The following is a 16099-nucleotide window of genomic DNA, read 5'->3' as shown; positions in this document are numbered from 1 at the left end:
ATGAAGGCTGTCCTTGTCGCCCTGCTGGCTGCTGGCTTGGCCCTGCAGCCCGGTGAGACCCCAGCCAGCCACGGGGGCAGGGCCAGGGGAGCAGAGCTGGGGTGGGGGCATTGGAGGGAGGCCAGAGGGGTAGAAAGAAGAGGAGGAGGGCGGAGGGACAGGGAGAAGGGAGGTGGGGGAAGGAAGGGCTTTCACCTGGACCGTGTCCCCTCCGGGGCAGCTCTTAGTACAGCCCAGATGCAGAAACCATTCGCCAGATCGCTACCCCGAGCTGCTCCTGAGACAGGCAGGCCAGGCAGCCCAGGTTTCTCCCCGTCATCACTGGAGCAGGGCCAGGCTTCCGTCTCACCTCCAGGCCTGGCTCGTTCTCTCCGGGCCCAGGGTCCCTGGGTGGTCACTGAACCACTCAGAGCCTCAGCTTCTCTTCTGGAAAGTGGGGATCATGACAGTGGCCCCCAAGGCCACTGGGGTTCGGCCTGTGTGTAGTGCCTGAGCACAAGGCTGGCAGCACGGAGCCTGTTTGCACTCGGGTGCCTTAGGTCCCAGCTCCATCACTGTTTTGACCAGAGGAGACAACTACCACGACAGCCGAGGCCACTACCTCGAGGGACAGAACAGGACCCAGTGGGGCCCACCCGTGATCTCACAGCACCGGGGAGGCTTGGAGGGGCTGGGAGGCCGGCTGGGCTTGCACAGGCTGTTGGGGACAAGGACGGGAGGGCGTCGGTGCCTGGAGGCATGTGCAGTTCTGGGAATGGCCCGGAGTCCAGCAGGCTGCTGCCAGCGGAGGTCAGCCAGTACCCACACGGGGCTTCTCAGCCCCTTCCCTCTAAGGAGCACAGGCATTGTATCAGAGCTTTAAAATCCTAAGGGGTGGGCTGGGCACTAAAGGTGGATTCCAGGTGCTGTGACAGGAAGTAGGCAGAGAGGCCATCTGGGTGGGTTTGGATCATGGCCGTGCCGCCTGGTGAGGGGCGTTCAGGTAAGGGGCAGGACAGGCTCTTGTGTCCTGCACATTCCCAGCTCCTGGAGGGCGTCTGACAGTCTGTCTCTGTCCCTGTGGCAGATGAGAAAAGGGGGGTCTTCCTCCCACCCCGTGGGACGGCAAGTGTGGCAGCCTCTGAGCCCCTCCCCACCTCCAGGCACCGCCCTGCAGTGCTACTACTGCAAGGCCACGATGGACAATGAGGACTGCAAGCAAGTGCAGAACTGCACCCTCTCGGAGACCCAGTGCCAGACCGAGCGCATCCGTGAGTGGCCCTGCTGCCCCCTAGTCTTCCTGGTGACCCTGCCCAGAGTCTCCCTGGGTGGGATGTGGGCCTGCCCTACCTCTTGTGCCACCCCTTAGACTCCCTGTGCCTTCCCTCCACCAGCAGGAATCCAAAGAACCTGGGCTTGGGTCTCTGCCACTGAGCTGAACTGTGCATCCTTCTGGCCACCTGTCATCTGCCCACTTGTTCATCTATCCACACATAGACACAGACACAGGTGCTCAGCTTCCCATGCCCCCATCCACCACTCATCCATTTATCATCCATGCATTCATCCATGCATCCCCCAATCCATTCTTCACGCATCCATCCATCCCCTCACCCATCCATCCATCCACCCATCCCCCACCATCACTCATCCGTTCATACACTCCCTCACCCATTGCTCATTCACTAACCCATCTATCCACTCATCCCCCATCCGTCACTCATCCATCCATCTCCACATTCACTCAATCATTACACAGGTCTGGCTGCCCTGGGCTTGGGGACCTGGATGAGACCAGGCCCCTGCCCTCACACTGCTTGTTGTCCTGAGGCTGACCCAGGGTGATCTACAGTTTCAATTAGAGGGGGGCCATGAGGGCTGGGGCAAGGCCAGGTGGGTGAGTGTCCAGGACCAGCCCCAGCCCAGTGGTCCCCCACTGCCAGGTGCTATTGGCCTGACCATCATCAACAAGGGCTGTAGCTCGCACTGTGAGGAGGGCTTGCAGGACGACTACCTGGGCAACAGGAATGTCACGTGCTGCTCCACCAACCTGTGCAACACCGGTGGGGGGGCCCACGCCCCACAGCTGGTTGTCATCACCCTGCCGCCGCTGCTCACCACCGTCCTCAGCCTGCTGCTCTGGGGTCCGAGCCAGCTGTAGGCTCCAGGAGCACCCAGCTGTGTCTCACGCTGGGGCACTCCTCATAAATGCCCAGCCCAGTCACAGCCCTTCCCGAACCCTGGCTCTGGGGGTGCCACAGCCCCTCTGTCCTTTCCAGCCCTCCCAAGACTCCCGCCTGCTCCCACTGCCCTGCAGCCTGGGCTCTAGTGATGCGGACCTGCCTGAATATGGCTTGTCTGGCTCCTGGGCCTCAGTGCTGTCTCCACTGCCCTATATTCCGACCCACCCCTTAACCCTCACTCCGGCACCTCTTCCTCCAGGAAGCCTTCCCGGCCTGCCCCCTCCCTAGCTGAGCCAGGCCCTGCCTGTGATGCCCCCCGTACCCAGCATGAAGCAGACACTCAGGAGGGTCCCTGCAACGATGGAGATGAAATGTACCAAGCAGAGCTGGAGGGAGGGGTGTGAGGTCCCAGGTGCCCCAAGAGTACAGCCTAGAGGCACGGCCAGCTCCCCACCATTGTGCTCAGCAACCCCAGCACACAGTACACCCTTAATAAAAGCTTATTTGTTCAGTCGCACAGAGCGTCTGTCCTTGCACGCCCTCAGATCCGAGTCAGGGTTGGGGTCCAGGGCTGTGTTGGGTCATCACCTGGACCCACCTTGGTGGCTGTAGCCACATGGGGTGGAACTCTGGCCTGGGCAGGAGTAAATGTCTGACACCTAGAAGGGAAGACATTGCTGCAGAAGGCAGGGCAGCGTACCTGGGGACTCCCAGCTTTCGTTGTATGGCCTTAACTAAGTTGCTCAACCTCTCTGAGTCTCAGATGTTCACCTATGAGCCCTCACTACTGTGAAGACTGGCCCAGAGACTGCACAGAGCACAGAAGTTTCTCATGGAAGGGGCTGCTACCATGAGAGACACTCCCTGTTACTTACATTTTTTATTTTGTTGGCTTTAAGTGTTTTACACTACAGTAAGAAATCCAAACTATACAAAAGGGTCCCCCGTGACTGGCTGGCCTCCCCCGACTCCTTACCAAAGGTCCCCCACACCTCCTGGGGCTCCTTCTGGGGTAACCGTGGGCCTATGGCCAGCATCCCACACACAGGGAATCCAGAGCCGTGCCATGGCTCAGGCCTTTTCATGCCTCAGAATCCCCTCTGCGAAGAGCCTGCCTCCCCGCCCCCCCAGGGTGCCAGGCTGAGGGAGGGCAGCCTGTGCCAGGGTGGGGACCTGCACAGGACTGCATCTGGCCCTTGTCATGTACTTGGTGGTGGGTGAGGCAGCATGGAGCCCTGGGGTAGAGGTGAGGTGGAGTCCGGATGCTGACTCACACCTAGGCCAGAGGCCCAGGGACCCCCATCCAGCCCAGCATTCTCTTGTGTGTGTCCTCAGGAGGTTTGCCACCCTCCTCTTGGACACCGGGTCCCCGGGTGGCAACATCAGGAGGCTAGAGTTCTTTATGCCAGCACCCAAGCGACCCCCGAGTGTTGACGGTTCCCCCCATCCCCCACCAACTCCGGGGCCTGTCCTGCCTGCCTGGCTCCTGTAGGGGAGCTCTGGGCTCCGGCCTCTCCTATGGTCGCCTCTCTGGGGCCCAGGGCACGTTCAGCACAGACCTGGCTTGGCCCTCATCCAGGTCCAGGGGCCAGGGCTGGGCCTTTGCTTTCTGGGGGCCCCCGGCACAGCTTCAGGCCCATCAGCCAGAGGGTGGCACAGGACCTGGGGCTAGACTGAGGCTACACTCGGTTCCTCGGGCTCAGAAGCTCTAAGCCAGGAGGGTCCCCTGGCAGAGGGAATCGTGTGTGCTTTTTGTGTGTGTGTTGGGAGGCAGCGTGGACAGCAAAAGCTCAGAAGGAAGCAAGGAGGCAGAGCACAGGCTGTGAGGAGGAGGGGCCAGGCCTTCACTGATATCTCCAGAGCAGGACCTCCAGCTGCAGGCCCCTCCCCTGGAAGATGGGACAAGGTGGATGACCAAGAGGCTGCACTCTCAGAGCGGCAGACAAGGGGGACAAAGAGACTGACATGTCCTTCCAGTTCCCATCCTGGACACACAACTCTGAGCCAAGCCATGGCAGCAGAGCATTACAGACGAGCGTTAGTAACTGTGGAGAAGGCTCTTCTTGGGCAGCTGGACCTGCCCTGCCAGAAACTGAGCTCCCTGTCCCTGGAATTATGCGAGTGGATCCAGGGACCCAGGAAAGTCCAAATCCCACTCTTTCCAACTGCTGGCCCCAGAAGCAAAGTCAGAAAAGCAAAGAACACAGTCTCTGCCTGATGGTGACCGATGCCCGTGCAGCTGCCCAGCCCTAGCTTTGGACGGTGGCACAGGGCTGCCGGGAAAGCTCCCCCTTTGAGACGGAGGTCAAGAACCCTGCCACCTGATCCCAGGCCCAGTGTGGACTGGACTAAAACCCAGTTGTATACCGGCCCAGCTGCCACCGGATGCGTTCTCAGAGATAACCCCAGACGGCACAGCAAGCACTCAGGAGCTCCTTAACCACCACCGCGCCCCACTCCAGGACTCCAGCCCAGACCTAAGAAAGCCGCCTCTGGGTCACTGGCAGACGCTGTCATTTGAGAACCCTGGGGTCTAGCTGGAAGAGCTGGCCTGGTCTTCTCTGGGCTTTTCCTCCCCAGCCTGGTAAAGAAGAGGGACAGGACACCCGTGGGTGTGCTACGGTCTGCTGGGCCGAGTCCCAAGTTCAAGACATCTTTGACTCTACTGCTGAGTCACTGACATTCACCACCTCCCCTCCTCCACCCCACAAGTTATTTGTTCCGGTTTCTAAAGGGCAAAGGGTGGCAATGCTTGGGGATGAGCTTGAGGTGATCAGGATCTTTGGGGGGTAGGGGTGGGTGTGGGTGGGGAGGAGTAATGAAGCTACAAACTGGGACTGAAAGGCGTATTGGGGTCAGGTTGTGATGCGTCCTAAATCTGCAGCATACGCATTAGGGCTGTCGCCCTGCGAAAGCGGCGAGCCTCTGCAGGTTCAGGAGCAGAGGAGGGTCCGTTTCCAATCGAGTCTCCAAGCAGCGTCCCAGGGGACCCGCTGTGTACACTATTTCTCTTACAAAGTCCCGCCTGGGCCGAGCAAGTGCTGGAGCCTTTGACTCTGCTCAGATCAGGGCCTGAATCTCCAAGGCCAGTCCGAGTCTTCAAGGCCCAGGGTAGACGCGTGGGGCTGGCGCTCCTGGCGAGGGTGGAGACTGGGGGCGACCCCGGGCGCTCCTGCGCCTGCAACGCGGAGCCAGACCGCCAGATGCCGCTGTGGCGCTCCGAGCGCGATCCTGTGCCCCGCCCTCCGGGGGAAAGCCAAAACCGCGCCGGCGACGGGGCGGGACGGACCACTGAGGGCAGAGGGGAACCCGAGGCTGAGAGAGGCCTACAGCTCCTGCAGCCGCAGACACATTGCCCCCTCTACCGGCTTCGCGAGGTGGTTCGCTCCGGCTGTGCAGCGCTCGCGGGTTCCGGGGCTGACAGGCAGCAGCGCAGCACGCACCGGCTGGCACCAGCGTCACAGACTCCGCCGCGATGCTGGGGCTGCTCGTGGCGCTGCTGGCGCTGGCGCTTGCCTACTTCGCGCTGCTGGACGGATGGTACCTGGTGCGTGTCCCGTGCGCCGTGCTGCGCGCGCACCTGCTGCAGCCGCGCATTCTAGACCTGCTCGCCGATTCCAGCTATGTCGGACGCGTGCTGCCTTCGGACTTGGACCTGCTGCTGCACATGAACAACGCGCGCTACCTGCGCGAGGCTGACGTGGCGCGCGTCGCGCACCTGACCCGCTGCGGCATCCTCGGGGCGCTACGCGAACTCGGGGCGCATTCTGTGCTGGCCGCCTCTTGCGTGCGCTACCGCCGCTCTCTGCGCCTGCTCGAGCCCTTCGAGGTGCGCACCCGCCTGCTGGGCTGGGACGACCGTGCCTTCTACTTGGAGGCGCGCTTTAACAGTCTGCGCGACGGCTTCGTGTGCGCTCTGCTGCGCTTCCGCCAGCACGTGCTGGGCACCTCTCCGGAGCGCGTCGTGCAGCATCTGTGCAAGCGCAGGGTGAGCGCCCCCCCCCCCGCCCCGGATGCAAGCCCCCCGCGCGGCCCTGAGGACTCCTGGAAAAGGCCCACTCCCTTGGAGTGCTCCTGTCCTACCGCGCACCATCCCAGTCCTTTCCTTTGGGCTCGGGGCCTCCTTCACTGATGCTTTTCTTTTTGGGAGCTCTCTGGGTCCCCGAATGAACTCTCCATAACTGGACTTTGCATGCTCCCCTCCTGCCACTTCTTAACCTGGCCCGTCAAGGATCCATGCCCCACAGGCCACCTTTTCCAGAACAGGGAAGCCCAGACCAGGCCTCTCTCAGTAATCTAAGCCCTGGTACCGCTGTGTGGCCTGGAGTGTGGAGCCACCCTCTCTTGGCCTTGGTTCTGAACATAGGGTGTGTGTGGGGTGGGGTGGTGCCAGTGAAAGGAGGTTGCTGGGAGTTCTGAAGAACCTGAGACCCCTGTAAACACAGCTGAGAGCTAAGGGGCTGGGTCGCCATCACCTGGGTTTGCTTTTTCCAGTTGAAGAGGCCACAGCGCTGTCTGGGGCTCAAGGCCCCGCCCAGCACAGCACAGCTGGCTACCACAGCATGGCAACCAGGCTCTGGGGACTGCTAGGACATCGCTGCGGTAGTGGTTGCTAGGGCAGGCTCCTGCTGCAGACGGGGTCTTGAAAATATGCCTGGAGTTTCCATACCCAAGCCGGGGCCTGTCCCAACCCCTTAGTGCCCTCAGGCAGGGCGCTGCCCTCTGTAGCCATGGATAGGCACCTCCTGAGCAGAGGAGGGACACAGCCTCACCTTATTTGGAAGGAGCCAGCCTTTCCCCGTATCAGAGGTGGGGAAACTGAGGCTCAGAGAGGTGATGGGAACTGCTTGATGCTGCACAGCAGGTCACAGGCACAGCTCCCTGGTTTCCTGTCTCTGTTGAGCCAGGAACACCTTCAAAGGGCCTGGGTCTGCCCCCATCCCTGTAGGGACGGAGATACTCTAAGTGCCCCTTCATGTGTCAAGAAGCCAGGACTGGGACAGTGACTGGCCATCGAGGTGTAAATCGATGGGCCGAGAGCTGGGACCACAGGCAGAAGGGAGGGGAACCAAGGCAGCTTTGCTGCAAGGGAGGGTCTCTGGGGCCGATGGACGAGATCCACGTGAGGGATGAGGGGGTGACAACATGACAGGGCAGGGACACCTCAAGAACACCCCGCCATAGACTGGAGGGTCAGGGGATAGCCTGGAGTTGCCCGGGTTTCCAGCCTGAGCCCCTGGGTCAGGGAGTCCCAGATGGACCCTCGGGTTTCGTTTGGGGCAGGCTGAGTCTAGTGCCCAGGGGACCCGATGCTGAAAGCCTGGTGTGGGCCAGGGTGGTCTTCCGGGCAGAGCTGGGCTGGGAGGAGAGTGCTCCCGACAGTCAGGCCTGGACATGGAGCAGAGCCCAGGCCCAGACTTGCCCTGTGATGGGGGCAGCTCCCTTGTCTACAGGGAAGGCTGGGGCTCCAGCTCTGAGCACCTTTGCCCGGCCTCCTCAATGCCCGAGTGGGTGGGCATTCTCCTGGGGCTTTCGCCTCAACCCTGGGAACTCTCAAGACCTGTCTGCAAGGCTTCTCACCCCTCAGGCCTAGCCCAGCATCTCACCTGCCACTCCATCACAAAACGGTGGCCCCGCACGCAGGCAGGCGGCTGGTGTGGCTGAGGGAGCAGGGTTGGGAACGCCATGGTCATGCCCAGAGCTGACCTGGGGACAAGTCCAGAAAGAGCGGGGCTCACACAAGCCCCTGTCCAACACTCTCCCGGCAAAGCAGCTCTGACGGCCACCTCGCCACCCCTGCACCCCCTGTTCAGTCTGACTCTGCAGGCTTCTAGCTCCCTCTGGGTCCCCCTGTCTCCTGCACCCCTCTCCAACCAGCTGGCCTCGGAGGTTTTTACCTGGGTTCTGGGGATACACGGAGGGCTCAGGCATGGCTCTGTACGGGAGAAAGGCCTGATAAAGGAGGGTGGCGTCTTGAGAGCTAGGATGGAGGAAATGTAAACACCAAGGGCCCAGGAGGGTAGGGGGACGCCTGGGAGAGGAGGAGGACGCCTGGGCCTGGGGAATTGCCTTCGTACAAGGGAATAGCATCAGCAGAGGCCCAGAGGTGTGAAGGCTGTAGCCGTGCTGGCTGCCTCTCCCTGAAGCTCTGCTCGTCCCCGTGGCAGTGGGGGGCCTGTGGGAGCCTCACTCGCCTCTGCCCCCTACAGGTGGAGCCCCCCGAGCTGCCGGAAGACCTACTGCTCTGGATTGGCTACAACAAGGCCAGCAGCCAGCTGCTCCGGGCTGAGAATGGCTTCGAAGACGCCGTCAAGGACCAGTGACCACCACTCCCTGCCTGCCAGCCTTGACCTGGGGGCAGTTGCGCACCCGTCCCCACCTGCCAGGGGGCAGAGAATGCAGAGCGGGCTGGCCAGGGTGGGCTCTTTCCCAGCTGGAGTGGCCTTGTGACAACTCAGCCCCCTTCACCTGCTCAGCCTCCCTTCCCCTTCCCCGTTAGTGATGCCCCTCCCTACACTGAGCATGGGATGGGGTGACATGGGCACCCTGATCTGTCTCTGTCCTCAGGGTGGAAATGATGGGCACAGTGGGTGGCCCTTGGCATGTGGGCTGCAGGGTGGGGAGGGCCCAAGTATAGAGTGCTTGGAGAACAGGGACCATCTAGAGCAGCGGTTCTCAACCTTCCTAAGGCCGCGACCCCTTAATACAGCTCCTCATGTTGTGGTGACCCCCAACCATAAAATTATTTTCGTTGCTATTCTATAACTGTAATTTTGCTACTGTTATGAATCGTAATGTAAATATCTTTTTGTTTTCCGATGGTCTTAGGCGACCCCCAAAGGGGTCGCGACCCACAGGTTGAGAGCCGCTGATCTAGAGCCACCCTGAACAGCAGAGCCCGCAGTTGGAGCTGCATGGGGGGTGCCAGGGGTGACGCCAGAGCCGTCCTGGGGGCAGGGCTGGGGCATGATGCAAGGAACTGCCAGCACCTCAAGGCAGATGGCTTTGTGCCTGTGAGGGAGGGGCAGACCCTGGGCAGAGTCTGGAATGTCAGGAGACCAGGCCGACTGACTGAAGGGTACTTAGGAGGGAGGCCTGGCTACCTGGGCTCTCCTGGAGTGGGGACAGCTTGCAGCTGAAACTTGTGGCTGGAGGCTGTGCGTGCAAGTCAGGCGGCATGGGGCTCCTGTGGAGGTGGTGAGCTTCCTGTGGTTAGGGGTATCCGAGTCAGGAGTTGCTGCCAAGGAGGGAGTAGGATTCTGCCAGGGTGCTCTCTGCACCCCAGCCTCGCCTCTGCATCCCTCAGTGCCCATAGGACTGTGCTGTGTGACCCTGGGTGGGGCCCTGCCCTCTCTGACCCTCCCGTTGGGCTGTCCTTGCCTCACATCTTATCCTGCTGGAGATTTTTCCTTCCTACTCTGAGGGGCTGCCTCTCTAGATGGACTGGGGAGGGGTCTTGGCTTTGCTCCAGTGGCCTGTCCTGGCAGCTGCTCTCGGGGCTCCGTGATGGAGTCACCGGCCGCATTCGCCCACTCCAGCCTAATCCCTCTCTTTCCAGCTGGAAAAGGGAGGCCTGTAGAAGCAGGCTGTGGCCCAGAGCCTCAGTGAGCAAGAAAGCTCCAGCCTGGGCTCTGCCCGATGGCTTCAGCTCCCTGGCTGGCTGGGCACACTGGGCTCAGAGCTCCGGAGGTGTGACTGCCGCCACGCACGTGTGTGGCCACCTGCTTGTGCCCCTGCACCTGCCCCACCGGCCCACAGGGCAGGCCAGAGCAACTGGGGCCCGGAACTGCCTCCTTGCCACCCCCTCCAGGAAGCCCACCACCAGCTAGCCAGGAGCACAGCAACACCGACTCCTCACCTGTCCACACACAGTCGCCTGCCTTAAGCCACCATGGGAAAGCTGTAGCGTTGCTCTTTTATTTCAAGAAAGCCCAAGATTAAAGGGTCTTAAATGTGAGTGTGCCTGGGGAGGACCTCATTTTGAAGCCCTGGCCCCCAGGGAAGCAGCAGACACTCACTGGGGTGTGTTCTGGCATGGGGGCAGTTCAGGCTTGGGCTTTGGTGAACTTAGGGACCAGGCTGGCAGGACAGGACTTGTCCCCATTCCACAGAACATGGGTTGCTTCAGCCCCCTTCCAGCTCCTGGCCCTCTCCTCATCCCCAGCCCTTGAACCTTGCCGACCTGTCTGTGGATGCCTGGCCCAAGTTTCCAGTTCGTTCCCAGGGTCAAGTCCCATGATCCTCAGGAATGCTTGGGAGGTCACACCCCAGACTCTCTGGGTCTGGGCCTCCGGGCTCCGGGGGGGGGGGCGTTTCAAGTGTAAGGGCCATTCTGCAGGCCCCTTGAAGAGGGCAGAACATAAAGCAGGTGAAGTGATGGGGGTATGGGCCATGCCCGTGCTCTGACCACCAGCCCGGGAGGTCCCAGCTCAGGCCTGGGAAAGAATGGACAGTTGGAAACAGTTGGGTTTGCAACAGGCGTTCAGTGTTGGAGAAGAGGGGCGGGAGGGGCGACGTGGCCTGGCCAGGGTTGCATGGCAGGTCAGTGGTTTGCAGCCAGTGCTGTCCAGGCTGCGTCCACCTCCCAGGGCAGCCTGAGAGCAGAAGTGACCTGGCCTTGTGGGCTGAGGCAAGTTGTACGGGACTGCGGGAGGGTTGCAAGGAAACACGAGGAGGTGGTGGTTTGCAAAGGGAGACTGGTTACTATAAATCAGTAGGGCCGCGTGTGCCAGCGTGGGTATGGCAGCAGAGGCGGCCCTTTGGAGGCCTGTGCCCTGTGACTGGGTGTGCTCACGAGCCACTGACCCTGCACCCCGCCCACACACACACACACACTTGCTTTCATCTGTAGACCAGGCAGAGGATTGTGTGCCCGAGGGCGGCTATGAAACCTAGCAAGTGGGGGTCAGTGGAGGTAGACGTGGAGTGGTGGTGACCGGCTGGGCGTGCTGAGACAGGCTGGTCTGGGTGCAAGGATGGGAAACACTGGGTACTGTAAGGGGAGGCTGCCTGGAAAGTGTCAGGAGCAGAGAAGGCGAGGGTTGGCAGGAAGGGCACTCCAGGTGGGAGCAGCGGCCGGGAGGGGGCCCACAGCCTTCCCTGTCGGGTGTGTCTGTTGAGGCGCGAAGGCCAAGTGACTCCACATTGCAGGTGAGGAGCGTGATGGGTGACTGAGGACTGTTCACCCCCTTGCCCGAGTCAAAGCTCAGAGTCAGCCTCACAGGACAGTCCAAGACAGCACCTGCCCTTGGTCTGCCCTCTCCGGGCGGATGGTGGCCGTGCTATGCAGTCGATCTGTGCTGGACACATGGGTGTACTCAAGGGCCAGCGGTGGAGGTCACTGGGCTGTGAGGGTCCTGCCCCTCTTGGGAGCTGGCTCAGGACCACAGAGCCCTTCAGACTGCAGACCTTGCCCATAGGAAGCAGAGGTGTGGAGTTCCTGGGGTCCCAGGGATAAGGGGCCTCCTAGGCCACCAGTCTCTGCGCAGTGGCATGGGGTGCCACTCAGTGGTGCCTGGCCGTGAGTCCCTCGCCCCGGGAGAGACCTGCTTCAGGTCCCGGCTGCTCCCTCTCTCCATCCAGGAGCAGGAAATCCATGAAGGGGTGATAACTGACAGCTAAGGGGCTCTCTGGACTCAGGGCTGTGGGTTAGGGGACCCCTGCCATGCTAGAAGGAAGGCTACCCAGCCCTGTCTCCGCTTGGCTGGAAATGCTGAGTGCCCCTCCCAGGACCCAGAAGACCGACTCACCCAGGGGCCTAGAGAAGCTGCCAGAGCAGGAAGGGGCAGGTCTCAGAGTGGACAAAGGGCCTCTGCCAAGTAACCCCTGGTCAGGCTGGGGCCTGTCTCCTGCCCTCCCCGCTTCCCGCCTCCCTCAGGCAGCCCTGGGAGGGGCCAGCACTGGGTAGGAGGGCTGGGTCCCTTACTGCGTGTTTAGAGTCCCATGTAGGACCGTGTGTAAATACGCGCACATATGCACCGAGTCAACCCAGACACAGGCCCAGGCAGCCCTCTGGGGACGAGGGGCCTGTTGGACAGGTGACTGGGGAAATGGTCTGGAGAGTGGTGCTGGCCCAAGTCCAAGGTAGAGTGAAGGTCCTCTCTGCACAGGAGCTTGGGTTTCCCTGGACACTCAGAGCAGGGCCCGGGTGGACTTTCTGGGGTGAGCCTGGAGTAGGCAAGTAGTGGACACTCACAGATGCCCCGCCAGCCTGTCAGCACCCTCTGCCACGTGTCACAAGGGGACCACATCACCACAGCATGACTACAGGGTAAGGCCTTGCTCAGGGGCCAGGTGGATGGGCAGTGGGGTGCTTCCTGGTGCCACCCCAGATCCTGGGCCACTCTTGGCCTGCCTGGACTGGCCTGCGTGGCCTGGCACGTCCCCCTCTACCTAACCAATCTCTCTGCCATTCAAGGCCCTGCCCTAATGCCCCCTCCCCTGAGAAGCCACCCGTGACCCTACCCTGGTAGGTGTGGTGCTCCCTCTGCACATGGGGTCCCATTCCTGCCCCGCCCCAGTCAGGCCTCCGCAGCCCCTGAGGGCCCAGAGTGCAGAGTGCTGCCTGGTCTGTGTGGGTGTCATCCCAGACCCAGTGACTGTCCTCGCTTACCACAGGAAGACAAGGGAGGCAGGTGGGGACAGTGACACACATGAGAGACAGCTGCAGAGGGCATGGGAGACTGGGCAGAAGTAGACGGGGAGGTGGAGGGGCTGAGGGGGACACAGGCCTAAGATGACAGCACCAGAGACGCAGGTAGAAGCCCTCCACCCCAGTGGACAGGTCCGAGCCCGGGAAGGAGACAGGAGGCCTGGTGCAGGTGGGCCAGCTTCTTCAAAGGCAGGAGGGGCTGCATGGGGTGGGGGTGGGGGTGGGCTCTAGAGCTGGAGGCTCAGGAGGGAGGTGAGTGTAAGGGTGAGGGCCAGGCCATGGGGGCTGCCCAGGGCCGGCGCCCCGTCCAAATTGCACAGCTCCGTGTTACAGCAGAGCACGGGCCGCGTCAGGCCAATGCCGTCCACATCTGAGGGCACGCACTTGCTGGCGCAGGACTTGGTCACCGTGACGTCCCCCAGGAAGGGATACACTGTGGGCACGGGGCACCAGCGTCAGGCTGGCTAGGTGGTCCTGGCCTCGCACACGGTGCAGAACCCACTGTGGGGTCCCAGCCCGGTCTCAATCCCCCCATGATCCAGTCCCTCCTTTCCACCAACACCGGCTGAGTGCCTACTACGTGCCAGGGCCAGTGGTGACCTGCACAGGGGTTCCTCCTTGGGGGGCCCGAGCTGGCCAGTGGAGGCCGCTCTACCCCAGGGACCGCAGCCCGCCCAGCGTCCGCTGACCTGTCTCCAGGGAGTAGATCGTGGTTTTGCACATGGTTTCATTGGTCTTGCAGGAGGTGATAGTGACGCAGCTAGACAGTTTGCTGGGCTCATGACAGGTGAAGCATTGCAGGGCCACCACTGGGCAAGAAGGGGTGACTCAGGCAGGCCCTGCCACTCCCAAACCTTCTGTCCTGGAGGCCCAGGTTTCAGGGGGACAACGCCACCTGAGGGGCTGGGGCGTCTCCCCCAGTTTTCTCAGACCCTTGCCCCCCTCCGTATGTCTTGGTTTGCATCCACTCCAGCCCCCAGCACTTCCCTGGTCTTCCCAAGGCACCACCTGAGACCTGCACCACGGCCCCAACCAGGGAGCCGGATTCTCGCCCTGAGCTGAAAACACTTCCCATGGCCCCGAGCTCCCCAGCTGGCACCCAGGGCCTTGGCTGGTGACCCCATCCCTCCCAGGCAACCTCAGCCCTGGGGGTCAGCCCCCTCTCGCCACACCTCTCCCCTCCCCCCTTTACCCCCACTCATGCCAAGGGCACCATCTGTCCTAGTGCCCCGTCTGTCCTGCCCCACCCAGTCTTCATCTCTTCTCGCTGTCCTCACACCAGGGAGACCGCCAGCACCCCCTCAGCCTCCTTGCTGTCCTCCACTCCCTGTCCCACCCCAGGCACCCAAGTGACCCCTCCCACCTGTCCCTTGCCCCTCACCAGGCTCGCTGCAGGAAGCCAGCACCAGTGCCAGCAGTGCCAGCCGTGTCCTCAGCATGGCCCAGTCCTTGCACCTCCACTCCACTCTGTGTCTGCCTTTGGCCTGACAGGCAGGGACAGCAAACACCAGCACAGCCACCCAACTGACTAGTCAGCCAGCAGGTTAACGAGATGGGGTTTCCAGTGGGCGGCACACCCAGCTCTGCCCCTCGCGCCTCCACCTGGACTCCCCGTTCCTTTGTAGGCACTTCACCTCCCCAACCCGCTCGCTTCCGCATTCTTGCATTCTTCCACATCCCACAGGCTGGGGCCCTTTCCCGCCCCTTGTGACCGCCCTCTTAGGCTTTGGGGTTCCTCATTCCTTCTGTAAGTCCCCCTGGGGCCCTTGACCTTCTCCCCTCCACCTGGGACCCCTGTGCCTGGAAGGTCCCCCCAGAATGGCAGGGGGTGGGGGCTCTCCCGCCTCCTGACTGCTGCCTCCTTCAGGCACCCTCCTGCCTTGGGTCTCCACTTCTATCTGCAGGACAGACTCAGTCTAGTGGCTCTGGGTTCAAGTTCTCCAAGGGTGCTGGGGTCCTACCTCCCAGCTCCTTTGAGGTGATCACAGGGGTGGGGGCACAGTTTGGAGTGATGGGGGCAGATGGCTGGCTGGACGTTCATCCACGCATGCTCAGAGGCTTAAGGAGACAGCCGGGAAAAGTGCTGGGTCAACAAAAAGGTCTTGGATGGAGAGTGGGGGTGGGGAGGAGGCAGGGTCGCCTTGGGGACATTACTCCCAGTGTTCACCTTGACCTCTAATGGGGCCAATGGGGCTGCCCCTCAGGCAGGGCTCACCTGGCCCCACTGCAGGTCCAGAAGTTGACGGGAAGGCCCTTGGCCAAGGCTCAGGCGGGAGAGAGGTGAACGTGAGGCTGATGATTGAAGCCTGGCTCCAGCCACGGCTTCCGTACACCCCACACACACACACACACACACACGCACACGCGCGTGCGCACACACACACACGGTGCAGCCTCCCCAGGGCATACCCTCCAGTGACTCTGTCATCCCTCCGCCAAGCCCCACAGCAGCTGCCAGAGCAAACCCTGGGAGGGGCTTCTCAAACTCTGGGGCCTCTCGCAGCGTAGTCAAAGCCACCGTCTTGCTGGGCTGTGCCCAGACTCACTCGGGACCCCACTGCACCCCACCCGACTGCATATCTGCTCCCCTCCTAGACTCTGACTCTGCTTTTCCTTCAGGCTTTCCTGGCGGATCAGGGATCAGCACATCTGGGATCTGGGCTTCGCTCAGGGTGGGTACAGGCACCTAGTTTTCCCTCAGGCCCCAGCGTGTGTCAGACACTCCTGTAGATCTAACTTTCCTCCCTGCAGCTCTGGAGGTACCAGCAGGGACATACTGCGGATGTGGGACCAGAAGCTCCCAGCCGCTGGCTGACTGCGACAGGTCACCTTGAGGGCTTGGGGAGCTGCCTGGTTTCACACTTCACCACACTGCCAGGCTGCAATCGGGCATTGATGCAAGTGAGCTAACTGGATTAGACACCCACCACACACACCCTACATTCCTTCGCCGGGTCAGGCAATTTCTTTTCCTTGGCCCCACCCAAACCAATTCTTTCCTTTCTTAGGCCCAAGGGGCCTGAACGTACTTTCCGTCTAGAGCACACACCTGGTGCCCAGGCATTCGCTTCTCCTGTTGGGTTGTCGGAAAAGTCATGACGTATTTTTCTGTTTTTCGTTGCAAAAATACGTCATGACTTTTCCGACAACCCAACAGAATTTCTGCCTGAACACCCCAGAGTGACTCAGGCTGAACCTTTCTGCAAAGTTGCAGCTGTCTTCTGAGGGTGGGAGGAGTGAGGCCCAGCCTGAGTCTGGGCAGGCTCTGTCTAGGGTGCCTGTGCGC

General features: G+C 61.6%; 3 protein-coding genes across 3 annotated transcripts; 2 read left to right on the top strand and 1 right to left on the bottom strand.

Moving 5' to 3' along the window:
* Positions 1 to 2140, top strand: PSCA (prostate stem cell antigen). Its single transcript, XM_019657771.1, has 3 exons — positions 1 to 52; positions 1143 to 1250; positions 1923 to 2140. The coding sequence occupies exons 1-3, from the start codon at positions 1 to 3 to the stop codon at positions 2138 to 2140; spliced, it is 378 nt and encodes a 125-aa protein (XP_019513316.1).
* A 973-nt stretch (positions 2141 to 3113) lies between these two features.
* THEM6 (thioesterase superfamily member 6) lies at positions 3114 to 8893 on the top strand. The gene is made up of 2 exons (XM_019657764.1): positions 3114 to 6150; positions 8372 to 8893. Exons 1-2 carry the CDS (start codon positions 5638 to 5640, stop codon positions 8483 to 8485), a joined length of 627 nt encoding a protein of 208 aa, XP_019513309.1. The 5' UTR covers positions 3114 to 5637; the 3' UTR covers positions 8486 to 8893.
* A 1074-nt stretch (positions 8894 to 9967) lies between these two features.
* Positions 9968 to 14448, bottom strand: LOC109390809 (ly6/PLAUR domain-containing protein 2-like). The gene is made up of 3 exons (XM_019657759.1): positions 14195 to 14448; positions 13503 to 13622; positions 9968 to 13246 (listed from the first exon to the last, which is right to left on the bottom strand). Exons 1-3 carry the CDS (start codon positions 14250 to 14252, stop codon positions 13041 to 13043), a joined length of 384 nt encoding a protein of 127 aa, XP_019513304.1. The 5' UTR covers positions 14253 to 14448; the 3' UTR covers positions 9968 to 13040.
* Between the last annotated feature and the right edge of the window lie 1651 nt (positions 14449 to 16099).

Source organism: Hipposideros armiger, unplaced genomic scaffold (assembly GCF_001890085.2).
Source record: "Hipposideros armiger isolate ML-2016 unplaced genomic scaffold, ASM189008v1 scaffold_280, whole genome shotgun sequence".
NCBI lineage: Eukaryota > Metazoa > Chordata > Mammalia > Chiroptera > Hipposideridae > Hipposideros > Hipposideros armiger.
The sequence above is the reverse complement of the archived record's forward strand: the minus strand, read 5'-3'. Positions and strand labels throughout refer to the sequence as shown.

What these genes read in the sequence shown, in the direction of transcription:
- THEM6 (XM_019657764.1), top strand. Translation starts at nt 5,638, where the DNA reads ATGCTGGGGCTGCTCGTGGCGCTGCTGGCGCTGGCGCTTGCCTACTTC. An exon ending in AGCATCTGTGCAAGCGCAGG is followed by an intron (nt 6,151 to 8,371) that starts GTGAGCGCCCCC and finishes TGCCCCCTACAG; the next exon opens with GTGGAGCCCCCCGAGCTGCC.
- LOC109390809 (XM_019657759.1), bottom strand. Translation starts at nt 14,252, where the DNA reads ATGCTGAGGACACGGCTGGCACTGCTGGCACTGGTGCTGGCTTCCTGC. An exon ending in GGCTTCCTGCAGCGAGCCTG is followed by an intron (nt 13,623 to 14,194) that starts GTGAGGGGCAAG and finishes CTTCTTGCCCAG; the next exon opens with TGGTGGCCCTGCAATGCTTC. An exon ending in GATCTACTCCCTGGAGACAG is followed by an intron (nt 13,247 to 13,502) that starts GTCAGCGGACGC and finishes CCGTGCCCACAG; the next exon opens with TGTATCCCTTCCTGGGGGAC.
- PSCA (XM_019657771.1), top strand. Translation starts at nt 1, where the DNA reads ATGAAGGCTGTCCTTGTCGCCCTGCTGGCTGCTGGCTTGGCCCTGCAG. An exon ending in TGGCTTGGCCCTGCAGCCCG is followed by an intron (nt 53 to 1,142) that starts GTGAGACCCCAG and finishes CCCCACCTCCAG; the next exon opens with GCACCGCCCTGCAGTGCTAC. An exon ending in GTGCCAGACCGAGCGCATCC is followed by an intron (nt 1,251 to 1,922) that starts GTGAGTGGCCCT and finishes CCCCACTGCCAG; the next exon opens with GTGCTATTGGCCTGACCATC.